The following is a 13,495-nucleotide window of genomic DNA, read 5'->3' as shown; positions in this document are numbered from 1 at the left end:
GCCCAGTAACTGTACTTAACTGCTGGGGGTTCACTCTGTAGCCCCAAACCTTCTGTTTGGGTTGCTATCACAAAATACCTTAAACCAGTTAGCTTATAAACAGTATAAATTTTTTTTTAAACAGTTCTGGAGACTGGGATGTCTGAGCTCAAAGCGTTGGCAGATTTGGTGTCTGGTGAGGACACTTCTTGCTGTGTACTCATGTAATAGAAGTGGTGATGGGGGCAGGGGTGAGAGAATAAAAAGAGAAGTAAATTAAGTAGACAGAATTGACTTGTATATCAAAATGTTGTAAGCTGTCTTGTGAGCTGATTCTTCCATTGTTCCCTTTGGCATTTTGTGGTTAATACTTCAGGTTCTTGAATAGCACACTAAGCTTTATTTAAGAAATATATTTCTGATTTAGCTGTATCATTCCTAGGTATTTGCCTAAAAGACTTCATATTAGTCTCTCAGGTATTTGGCCACTAGTGTTTATTGTAGTGCTTTTGGGGTCAGCAAGAGGGGTCTGCAAGTAAAGGCACTCGCTGCTCAGCCTGATGACCTGAGTTCTGTTTTTTCCTACCCACACAATGGAAAGAGCGAATAGGTTCCTGAAAGTTGTCTTCTGACGTCTACACTTGTACTGTGTATATGCATAGCCCCTCCAATAACTGAATAAATGTTTTTAAAAATTGATACTTTTAAAATTTATGTTTATTTTATATGTATGAGTCTTTTGCCTACATTTATGTAATGTGCATGCAGTTCCTATGAGGACAGATGAGGGCATTGGATCTTCTGGGTGTGGAGTTACAGCAGGTTGTGAGCTGCCATTTGGATGCTGGCAATTGAATTCCGGTCCTCTGGAAGAGCAGCTAGTGTTTGTGTTCTTAGCTGCGGAGCCATCTCTCTCCGTCTTGCTCTCATGCTCCCTTTTTTATTGGAATGAGTGTTGCATGCATGTTTAATATACAGTTCTTTAGAGAAGATACTAAAGATTCACGTTTTACTCCTTTTTTTCATTGAAGGATATGGTTGCTGGACTTAGTCCCCTGCTCTTCAGGAAGCTTAGTAACCCTGACATATTTTCACCTCCTGGGAAAGCTAAACTCCAGCGACAGCTTAGTCAGGATGACTGTAAGTTACGGAGAGGAAGCCTGGCCAGTTCTCTGTCAGGTAAGTACCAGACTTATTTTTTAATGGAATGTGGGGGAATGAGCATATTAGTATGTGGGGCATAGTGCTTAGCATGCACAGAACCTGCTGGGTTCAAGTTCCAGAACCAAAAAGTGGAGATGGGGATGATTGTGGGACTGTGTTGTTAATACATAAAGAGACATCAGTCGACTTGGCGTCTTGACAGCCTCTTTGATGGAATCACACAGGATACGGTGGGAGAGCCTGTTACCTTTCTACTACGTTATAGATGATCTGAGTGCTAACCACCTGAGCATCATAGGTGGTTGTCAGCTAACTAGTACTCTTGGCTATTCCAGTGTGATTTATGCTCCTTTTGCAACTTTGTAGATCTCACCTCCCTTTCTTCTCACCCCATTGCTCCAGTCCCTGTCTACCCCTACCCAACCGGCCCCCCCCAAGCCATGCTGGAAAACCTGAGGGTCTTGTATATGCTAGGCATGTGCTCTGCTACTGCGCTATAACCCTAGCAAAATCCCATAATTATCTTCTTAATTCATCCAGAGAAAAGGCGATTATCCAAGATACAAAGTTGTAAAAGTCCTGGTCTAAATAGAATTCAGTTAAGATACAGTATAATTTTAATCAATCAATAGACTATGGACTATGAAAAAAAAAAGTATGACCAGTAGTGAAGATCAGTAGAGAAAAAATGTCCTGCTGTGCTTCTTCCCCAATAGTAAACCATTATCAATTCTTTTCTTTTTCTTTTAGATCCTTTTCAGTGATATTCCTCTTGGCTTTATTATCTCATTGTTGCACTGTCATTTTTATTTTGTTATTTCTGCTTTTATTTTTCATAGAGCTTTATTTATCTTTTAAGAGCAGGATTATCTTCTGACTGTTCCTGATAAATTGAACTTTTAACAATCTTACTGATTGGTGTGTGTTTAGGGGTATGTGCCATAGCTTGCGTGTAGAGAGCAGAGGACAATTTTTAGTCATTTCTACCGTGTTCTCTCTCCCATGCTGATCTGGAGGATCATTGAAGTTATCAGTCTTGGCCACAATACCTTTACCCCGAGAGCCATTTCAATAATCCTATAAATTGAGTTTTGAATCAAGAATTAAAAAGAAAAACAAGCTGGGCAGTGGTGGCACACTTCTTTAATTTCAGTACTTGGGGAGGCAGAGTCCAGCAGATCTCTGTGAGTTCGAGGCCAGCCTTGTCTACAAATTGAGTGTAGTCCAGGACAGCCAAGGCTACACAGAAAAACCCGGTCTCAGAAACAAAACAACAGAGCGGGTTGGCGGTGGCACACACGTTTAATCTCAGCATTTGTGAGGTAGAGGCAGGCAGATCTGGCCAGCTTGGTCTGCAGAGTGAGTTCCAGGACAGCCAAGGCTACACAGAGAAACCCTGTTTCAAAATACCAAAAATATATAGAGAAAAAAAGAATATATAATAAATTAATAAATATATTATATAAACAATAACATAATAAATAACACATAAAATATAATAAATATATAAAGAAAAACACAACAAAATAAAACTGGAGTTGAATAGGTAGTGCAGCTGTTAAGCACACTTGTGGCTCTATTTGATTCCCAACACCACATGTTGCTTCATGACCATCTGTAGCTCCACTTTGAGGGAGTCTGACTCTTCTGACTTTTGCAGGCACCAGGCATGCATACACACACACATGCAGGCAAAACACTCATACATTTAGAGTAAATACATTAAAAAATACTTTAAGAAGGAAGAAGACTGTAAGTGTTGGGATAACTGAGTTGATTAGGTCATGTGTGATGGCGTCACTTAGAATCCATGCCAATGTGGAGGTTCCTAGAATTTACTGAACTGTCCAGCACACAGCCCAGCCTATTCAATGAGGTCCAGGTCACTGAGAGACCTTTTCTGTGTCTCACACAAAAGAACCTCCAAAGTTGTCCTCTGTTTTCCACACACATGTATACCTTCATACACACATGCATTTCTATACATAGGCAGGTTTTTTTTTTTTTTTTAAATATAAGACTGGCCTCGAACTCACAGATTCCCACCCCACACCCCTTTCCGAGTTATGAGGATAAAGTATGAGTTACCATGTCTGGGTGGTGGTTTTGTTTTTGTTTTTTTGTTTTGTTTTGTTTTTCTGGGTGTTTTATTTTTTAAGTGGTTAAAATACCTACTCCAAGTGGGTGTCAGGAAGGGAACAAAACTCTGGTCCTCTGAAAGAGCAGCAAGTAGTCTTAGTCATTGAGCCATCTCTTCAGCCCCATTTATTTGTTTGTTTATTGCTTATTTTTTAGAGACAGGGTCTTCGTAGCCCTTGCTAGCCTGGAACTAGCTACATAGACCAGGCTGGCAGCAAACTCACAGTGATCCACCTGCCTTTATCCTTCAAGTGCTGGAATTAAAGGTGTTTACCTCCATACTGGGCTTTTTTTCTTTAGATTAAAAAACATTTTTTTTTCCAAGTCAAGGTTTCTCTGTGTAACCTTCATTGTCCTAGACTCACTTTGTAGACCAGGTTGGCCTTGAACTCACAGAGATCCGCCTGCCTTTGCCTCCCGAGAGCTGGATTACAGGCATGTGTTACCTTGCCTGGCTAGATTTAAATTTTTTATTTTATATGTATGAATGTTTTTCTTGCATGTATGTTTGTCACTTGTGTGCCTGGTTGCTAAGGAGGTCAGAAGTGGGCTGGGTCCCTCAGAAGTTGACTTACAGTTAGTTGTGAGCTGCCCTATAGGTACGAGGAATCAAATTTGGGTTCTCTACAAGAGCAGCAAGTGCTCTTAACTGTTGAACTATCTCTTTAGCCCCTTAACTTTTCTTTTAATTACTTAAGCAACTCTAGTTCATATGTTGTGATTGTAATGTTTGTCACTTCTGTTCTGTGTGGAAGAGTGTTCTAAAATGTGGAAATTGTTTGACTATTCTATTTGTGATATTTTTAGTTAACTTGATTTCAGCCTTGTATCTGTTGTAAAAATGTATTTATGTTCGAGTGTTTTGACTATGTATGTCTGTGCGCCATGTGTATATACTGCCCATAGAGGCTAGAAGAGGCCTTTGAGCTGGACTACAATGTTAGCCGCCATGTAGTTTCTGGGAGTCAAACTGTGGCCTTGACTAGTGTGCCATCTTTTCATTCCCTCAGCCTGCCTCTTGCTTTATGCCTTAGGTGTTTTCATTTTTTTCTCCTTTTCTTTTTGTTTTTGGTTGTTGTTGTTTTGTTTTGTTTTGAGACAGGGTTTGTGTATCCTTGGCTGCTCCAGACTTGATTTTTTCGTTTTAAAAAGCAAAGCAAAATAGTTATAAAAATTTGAGTATAATCCTGGGTGGTGGTGCATGCCTTCAATCTCAACACTCTGGAGGCAGAGGCAGAGTTCATCCCTCCAGGGTGACACAGAGTGACCCTGTCTTGAAAAACTAAACAAAAAGTTTGAATATAAAATAAGTATCATGGGCTGAAGAGATGGATCAGAGGTCAAGAGTACTAACCGTTCTTCCAGAGGTCCTGAGTTCAATTCTCAGCAACCGCATGGTGGCTCACAACCATCTATGATGTGATCTGATGCCCTCTTCTGGTGGGCAGAGCAATGTGTACATAATAATAAATAAAATCTTTATAAAAAAATAAGTATCATGTCAAAGTGAAATCATTTTTTTCCTTTTTAATATATAATTTACTCTTTTATGTGCATTGGTGTTTTGCCTGCATGTATGTCTGTGTGAGGGTGTCAGAAGCCCAGGGACTGGAGAGACAAACAGCTGTGAGCTGTGATGTGGGTGCTGGGAATTGAACCTGGGTCCTTTGGAAGAATAGCTAGTGCTTTAACCACTCAGCCATCTCTCCAGCCCTTGAAGTCATTCTTTTGAAATAGTATTTTTGTTTTGTTTGTGGTGCTGGTTTGGTATAGGGCTTTGATATAGCTAATGCTGTTCTCAAGCTCACTGTGAAGCCCACGTTGGCCTCAGACAGGTCTTGTGCTTTCTCTTTCTCAGTGTTGGGATTATAGCTATTTGCCATCATGCCAAGTAGATTGTAGTCATTCTGAATCTTTATTTTCTCCTGCATTTTAATTTTCTTTGTTTGGTTTTACCAGGTTGCTATTCAAATGAATTGCATCATATTTTGTTTGCAACAAATACAAGAAAAACTCTAAATAGCTGAGATTGTGTCAGGTATAGGAAGAGTTTTCAAGTGAACCGAGTAATCAAGATAAAGCCAATGGAAAGTGCACGGCAAAACAGTCAAGTTAGATAAGGGAAGAATGTGAAATGAGTAGGAGATGAGGCCAGAAATATAATCTGAATTTTGGAGTTCTTTTTAGAATCATTAAATGTTAGGCTTAATTCTTTTAAACATTGGGGAAAGCCATCAGATGGCCTTTAAGGGAAATAAAGGACACAGTCACATTGATTTTTGGTTATCAGCATTATGAAGGATGTGAAGAAAAGGGGGAAAATGGGACATGACATCTCCCGCAAAATCATGGAAATTCTAGGTACTTTGTCTTTATAGGTGACTTTCACTTAGTTGCCCGTCCCCACCCCTAAGATAGGATCTTACTGTATTTTCCTGACTGGCTTGATACTTGGCTGTGTAGCCCAAGCTGGGCCTGAACTCACGTCTCTACTACTGTGTCTAGCTTGACTTTCGTTTATATTTCAGTGAATTAATGTAGTGGGTAAGCCTGGAATGAGCACGTGGAGTCTGCTAGAACGGAATAGGTTCAGAATCTGCCTTCCGGAATCACACTGCTCAAGCTTGTTTTGAATAATATTTCTGCGCCACTCGTTGCCCTTCCTCAGGGTTGCAGAAGGGTTTAGAAAGCTCTTAGACTGCTAGGTGAAGTGTTCAGCTGTGAGGCTGGCATGGTGCTGACTGTTCCCGAGAACTGAATATACCCAACTTGCTTTAGTGTCCCACTTGCACTTCTCATCACTAAGACATTTAGCCCTTTCAAATTCTAACGTGGGTACGGATGAACCTCTTTTGGTTTGGGTCAATATTATTTTGTCTACCTGACACCAGTGTGTTTGTATTTTTTCATTCATTTGCCAACATATAATTACATTAATGTTTTCTGCCTTGTGTTTGAAGGTAAGCAGCTGCTCCCTTTGTCCAGCAGTGTACACAGCAGTGTGGGACAGGTAACTTGGCAGTCTACAGGAGAAGCATCAAATCTGGTTCGAATGAGAAACCAATCCCTTGGACAGTCTGCACCTTCCCTTACGGCTGGCTTGGTAAGTGTAAAGCTATGGGTTGCTCTAGGAATGATTCTTTGACCTTCATTTATCATTGATGTTTGTTCTCTTTTCATTTTTAGGGTTTTTAGTAATTCTTCCAATTGAATAAGATTGACATAATAAAAAAATGTTCTGATCTCTTGATTAGTGATTAACAAGAGAGTAATTGAGTATGGTTGTAACTTTTGTTTGGTTTTTAGAGTCAGAGTTTCTCTGTGCAGCCTTTAGACCAGGCTGGCCTTGAACTCAGAGATCCACCTGCCTCTGCCTCCCAAGTGCTGGGATTAAAGGCGTGCGCCACCACCGCCTAGTTATATTTTGTATATTTATCATTTGTTAGGTACTTCGTCTGCTTCCACCTTTTGACAATTATGAATAACGTTGCTATATTAATAGATTTTTATGTGGACACATGTTTTTATGCTCTTTGTGTGTGCATGAAATTACTGTTTATAAGGTTTAATCATTGAGAATTTTGGTTTCTTGTCATTTTTAGCTATCATTTTGATTTTAGTCATTCATATGAGAGTTAAGTAGTATTTTGTTACTTTGCTTATCTGTTATAACTGATGATGTTCATTGTCTTTCATGTATTTATTGGACAATATATCTTCTTTGAAGTGTCTGAATTCTTTGCAAATTTTAAAAACTGAATACTCTCATTATATTTATTTTCACATTGACTTGATTTTTGTTATTGTTGGCTCTCTGAATTCATGAGAATTCCAGAAGTTTAAAAGATATTCAACTTGAATTTGCTGCATACCAAGCGCTACCCTAACCCCGCTTGAGTGAAGTGATGAGTTGTGGGCACACACAGTTCTTATCTGACCATAATAAACAGTTATATAGCATTGATGTTATAGTAGACATTATAAATAATCTAGAGCTTATTTAAAGTATATGGAGGGATGCGGTTAGGTCCCTTAAACGTAAAAGGTTTTTAAAGATGTTTTTATAGCTGGGTGGTGGTGGTGCATGCTTTTAATCCTAGCATTCAGGAAGCAGAGGCAGGCAGATTGCAGTGAGTTCGAGGCCAGCCTGGTCTACAAAGCAAGTCCAAGACAGTTAAGGCGATACAGAGAAACCCTGTCTCAAAAAAAAAACAAAAACAAAAACAAAAAAAAACAAAAAAGGGGGGAAAAAAGGGATGTTTTTATTTTATATGTATAGTAAATGTTTGCCTGCATGCATGTATATGGCATCACATGTGTGCATGGTGCTGAAGGAGGCTGGAAGAGGATTTTGGATCCTCTGGAACTGGAGTTATTAGATGGTTGTAAACCACTATGTACGTGCTGGGAACTGAACCCAGGAACTCTGCCAAAGCAACAACTACTCTTACGTGCTAAGCCATCTCTCTACTATGTGGAATTTTCTAAAAGGAGTTTAAACCGTCCTCTGATTTTAATATCACTGGGAGATTTTGTAATCAGTGGATGTCTCAAGGAAAGAGTTAATTATTTTATCCAAGCAATCTGCCTTTTATTTTCCCTGGTGCTCTTCTCTTAGTTGTTTACTCATCCACTGTATCCTCAGGCAAGCTTGTTTGATTTCATTGCTTAAAAATTTCCAGTTGGACATTTATGTTTGTTGACACATTTACCTGTTTGTATTCATCTTCTTTCTGCTTTCCTATTGTATATTGAGATGTATGCTCTGGCTGTTATACATCTGAAAATAATCTAAATGAAAATTTATTAGAGTCATTATATATAGAACCAGAGAGCTTTTAGGTTATACATAACAAGATCATATAGAATAAACATCCAATTTCAAAGTAATAAAATGTAACCGTTACAGAAATTATGTGTTGATTATGATTTCAAAAGTGGCTAAAGGGTGGCTGGGGATCTACCTCAGTTGGTAGAGTCCTTCTCTAGCATGCACAGAGTCCTAGGTTGACTCCCAGGCCCTCCATAAACCTGGTGTTGTAGCACGTTTGTATTCCTGCACTCAGGAGATGAAGGCAGAACTTCAGGGTCATCCTTAGCTGTATGATTATAAGCCAGGTTGGGATACATAAGATTCTGTCTCAAAACAAACAAAATTCCTAGACCTAAAAAGTATCCAAAGGCAATCAAGAATCATTCTGGCTATAATTATCTGGGAGGTAACATGGCAAAAGTTAGACCTAATTAGAGTCTGGAAAACAGGGAAGCAAAAGCCTTTAATGAAGCAAACATTTTAATTTTTAGGCCAACTACATGATGCAGCGGTTCTCAAGCTGTGGGTCTTGATCCCTTTGGAGGTCTCACATCAGACATCCTGCTTGCCAGATATTTACATTATGATTCATAACAATAGCAAAACAGTTAAGAAGTAGCAATGAAATGATCTTATGGTTGGGGATCACCACACCATTAGGAACTGTATTAAAAGGTTGAAGCATTAGGAAGGTTGAAAACCACTGATATAATGTGTTTATCAAGTGATATTTGGATGTCTCTCTCATCTAATATTTTAAGCATATATTAAAGGGGACTTGTTGAAGTGTGTGTGTGTGTGTGTGTGTGTGTGTGTGTGTGTGTGTGTGTGTGTGTTTGCATGCATATTTACCATCATGCTTGTAAGGAGGTCCCAAGATTCCAAGATAGCTTCTGAGAACTGGTTCTTTCCTTCCTTAGTGTGGGTCTGGGGGAACAAACATAGGTCATCATCAGGCGTGACAGCAAGCACCTTTACCTACCCTGAGCTGTCGTCACTGCTTCCCCTCTCCTTTTATTTTTTGAGACAAGGTTTCTTTATGTAGCCTTGGCTGTCCTGGACTTGCTTTGTAGACCAGGCTGGCCTTGAACTCACAGCGATCTCCCTGCCTCTGCCTCCCGAGTGCTGGGATTATAGGTGTGCGCCAACCATGCCTGACCACTGGCTCTTTCTTGTTTTGAGAAGACTCCCTTTTTTATAGGTATGATCATTTGTAAGGAGTATGCCTTTCCATTGTTACGTTTCTAGTAACATGAATGTATCTGGCACATAATAATTGTGTTGTTATTAATGGAGTAAAGAACTTTTAGGATATGAATTAAGTATGTGTTATATCTGATTGGGTTTATAAAAGTTGCTTGAAGTATCATGTCCATATAAGAAGGTTGCTTCAGTATGTCCTTACCAGCCTGATATGATGTCACACAGACCTCTCTATTTTCCTTTTACTAATCACTACTTTATAAACTTGCTGAATAATGCATTCTACATGATAAATTTTGTAAAAAATAGTGGTTTAAAAAATGCCCCCTCCCCAAATTACCCTCAGCAATGGGACTAGGACTATAATTTCAGTGGTAGAACTCTTGCTTAATCTATACATACTGAATATGATATGTTATTTCAGAAACCATGTTATTTTGAATTTTTTTTATTAATGTGAAATTGCTAAAGGAAAATTCATTTCAGTTTCTCCTACTATGTATCACAACATAGACTGCTCCTGTGATCCTAGACCGTTTGAAGATCCTACATTTTGAAGGTTCCGTTTAAGACATTAGTTGCCTATCTGGACTCCTGTAATTTCTGATTGACTGGATACAAATTTACATTTTTATGACTGTCTGATTAGGGTTGGTTAATTTGCTAGTCTTGTGGAAGCCAGGGAACTACATATTGTCTGGTTTATTATAAAGGGCATTTAAAGGATAAAATACAAGCTGATAAGAACTAGGTCAGGTGAGGTTTGGAAGAGTCTTGAGTGTAGGAGCTTCTGTCCTTGTGAGTTGGGTGCGCCCTCCTCATGGCACATGGATGAATTCTTGTTGGACTACCTGTAAGCCAGGCCTCCATGTCTTCAGCCATTCAGAAACAGTGGAAACTTTTGGGTTTTAGGGTTTTTATTGAGACTTTATTGCATAGGTGTGATTGAAGAGTCTATAGTTGGTATATAAGTGGTATTATCTGGTGCTAATAGTTTGTGGAAACCCAGCTAAGTTTGTCTGTTTGGATTCTTAGTTTCTTTGTACAGCATTTCTTCTTCTCATATATAAAGCAAAATTCCTTTCAGGGTGGTGGTAGTGGTGGGCTATTACCATTACACAAAGGTGGTCAGACTCTTCATTGGTTCTGTGAATTAGATAATCTCTAATAAGTCTTAGAACATGAACCCCTTGAAATCTGCCTGGGCACATACCACATGTAAATTTTGGTGCTTTGCGAATCTTGGTATAAAGGTAAACAACCCTATTACCAGGGGTTCAAAGACAGTCTAGTTTTGTTAAAGCCTGTATTGTAGGAAAGTTTACAGCAATATGTCTGTAGGGCTTTTTGTTGCCATGGCAGCAGCTGTGGTGCAGATGGTGGCCCACCCCTCTAAGCCCTCTGCCCCTCTGCCTCAAGACATGGTTATTTGCTGCCACACCCACCCTGCCCCCACCTCGGTCATAGTGGCCCGATACACCTCTCCCCTCCTAAGAGCTGTGTCTAGCCCCTGAGCAGCCGCCCACTATAGCTTTAAGTGGCAAGCGGCCAGCCCCTTTTTCCTTCCTTGACACTTGTCAGCCCCTGGTTTGTGCCCTGAGACAGTGGAGACAGGAGACAAAATGACTCCTCCGTGGGAGCTGTCCTTAGTGACCTTTCCTGCCTGGCTTACTGCTATGATGGGGCCCTACACCTTTCCTGCTTCAGAATGCCTACTGCGGCCATGGGAGCTGTCCATGGTAGCAACAGCTTTTCCTGCTTCAGCCTACTGCCTTCACTGGAGCTGTCCACAAGGGCACCATCTCCTCTTCAGTCTGTCAGCTAGTCAGTCATGCTGCAGAAAAAGGCTTCCCTGCTCTGGACTCTCTGTAAATTTTGTATCAGGGTGACTCATTTCCTTCCTTTTGGACACTGGGGCCATTTTTTCTGTTCTGAGTAGTTTTGGGAACCCACTTCTCCTTCTTGTTCCCCTGTTGTCCGAGCAGAGGGACAGCCTTATTGATCCCATATTGTCTCACCACTTAGCTGCAGTTTTAAAGGTTTCCCCTTTACTCACCCCTTTCTAATGATGCCAACCTGTCTTGTTCCTTTATGGGGAAGGGATCTTTTAGCCAAAATGGGAGCCTCTACTATTTCCTTTGCTCACCACATCTGCTTAACTCCAGCCTTCCCAGCTGTTTCTCTCTGTCTTTTCCAAACCATACAACATGACACACTTTTCCTTTACCAGCTTCCCAGGAGGATTTCCAGATATGGAACACCCAAAACCTCTCCATAGCCAAGCACCATCTCCCTTCCATCATTCAATTACAAAGTACCTGTGCTCAATACCCACTCTTTCTCCAAAGCCTCAGGGCACTTATCTTTGACCTTTTAAGAAAAACTGTTCTATGCCCCACATCTTTCCCCTTTAGCACCCATACTTGCAATTAAAAAACCCAGTGGAACCTACCACTTGGTTCAGGATCTCCGGCTTATTAACTCTACAGTGGTTCCTCTTCACCCTGTGGTACCAAACCCCTATACCCTTCTCTCTACCATCCCCTCACAGACTACTCATTTCTACATCACAGCCTCAGGGATATCTTCTTCTCCGTTCCTCGTTACCCACAGTCACACGTTATACTTGCTTTCCTCTGGATCTACCCAGATAATCATCTATCTATCCAAATCACTTGGACTGTCCTATCCCAGGGGTTCTGGGCAGCCCACATTTATTTGGTCTGGCTCTGGCCTCTGACTTTTCCAAAATCCAAGTTTATTCAATGCGTAGATGATCTTCTCCTTTGTAGTCTGACCTTACAAGTTAGTCAGACAGACACCTCTACCTTATTAAACTTTCTGTCCAGCTGGAGATAGAGGGTCTCACCCACCAAGGTCCAGTTGTCCACCTCTCAGGTTACTTATCTGGGACTATATATTACTTCCACTCACAAGGCCGTTACCCTAGATAGAAAACATCTAATCTAGTCACTCACAGTCCCCACCACTAAGGACAAAATTCTATCATTCTTAGGGATGCCTGGTCTCTAATGCTCTTGGATTCGGCCCTTATATGAGGTGGCCCATCGCTCCTCTCATGAACCACTCCTTTCGCCCATTACCAAGCCCTTTCATAGGCTTCAGCAGGCCCTCTTCCAGGCCCCAGCCCTACATCTTCCAGATCCTTTCCCCCCTCTGTTACGGAGAAGGAAGGGTATATCCTGGGAGTCTGTGTCACCACCCAGGACCTTCCTTTGCACCTGTCGCATACCTTTCGGAAAAATTAGACCACACTATGCAAGGATGGGCACCTTGTCTGCAAGCTGAACTTCTTATACGTGAATCAAAGAAGTTAACCTTTGGATTGCCTATCACTGTCTTATCTCCTCACCACCTCTGCCATCTCCTGACATGCAAGGGTCTCCAAACACTGCTACAATCCTTCCTTCCTTCCTTCCTTCCTTCCTTCCATCCATCCATCCATCCATCCATCCTTCCTTCCAGAGTTTCTCTGTGTCACAGCTCTGGCTGTCCTGGCCTTCTCACAGAGGTCCACCTGCCTCTGCCTCCCAAGTGCTGGGATTAAAGGTGTGCGCCACCACCACCCCTGAGTTCTTTCTCTTCAGGTAGCATTAGTGAGGATACCACACTCACCTATCAGCTATGTCCACCTCTGGACATTTCAGATCTTCTTCCCCCACCAATTCTGGAATTTCCCCCATCCCACTCCTGCATTGAAACCCTAGAAGAACTGCTTTCTCATCCCATACACATACATGAGGGATCACTGCCTCAGCCAACCACACATGGTACACAGATGGCCGCTCCTTCCTACATGAAGGAGTATGCAAAGCAGGACGTGCTATTGCTGCAGACACTATGGTGTTTGACGCACAGGCCCTTCTAGCCTGAAGTAGAAACCAATAGGCCAGACTGATAGCTCTTACTCATGCCTTCCAACTAGCAAAGGGACAGTCCCTAAACCTTTAGACAGACTCCAAATATGCTTCCCACATTCTCTTGTCACGTGCAGCTATTTGGAAGGAGTGTGGACTACCAACAGCCAGAGGAGGATCCAAAACCAATTCAGAACAGATTATGGCCCTGATAGAGGCCTCTCCTCTTCCCACAGCCACAGGAATTGTACACTGCCCATCACGCCAAAGGAAACAACGGAGCTGATGAGGCATCTAGAATTGTAGCTCTTAGAAGCTT

At 41.2% G+C, this 13,495-nt stretch overlaps 1 protein-coding gene across 4 annotated transcripts in view; it reads left to right on the top strand.

Annotated features, from left to right (window-relative positions):
• Positions 1-13,495, top strand: part of MAST2 (microtubule associated serine/threonine kinase 2) — a 161,391-nt gene that overhangs the window by 27,111 nt on the left and 120,785 nt on the right. For all 4 annotated transcript variants that reach the window (XM_084786541.1, XM_084786540.1, XM_084786539.1 and 1 more), the window contains exons 2-3: positions 1,011-1,158; positions 6,243-6,385. In XM_084786541.1, coding sequence (XP_084642667.1) covers positions 1,011-1,158; positions 6,243-6,385 — 291 coding nt within the window. The remainder of the gene's footprint in view (positions 1-1,010; positions 1,159-6,242; positions 6,386-13,495) is intronic.

This window comes from Acomys minous (genome assembly GCF_964271855.1).
Source record: "Acomys minous genome assembly, chromosome: 6".
Classification (NCBI taxonomy): domain Eukaryota; kingdom Metazoa; phylum Chordata; class Mammalia; order Rodentia; family Muridae; genus Acomys; species Acomys minous.
Note: the sequence above shows the minus strand (reverse complement) of the source record. Positions and strands in the feature narration are given on the sequence as shown.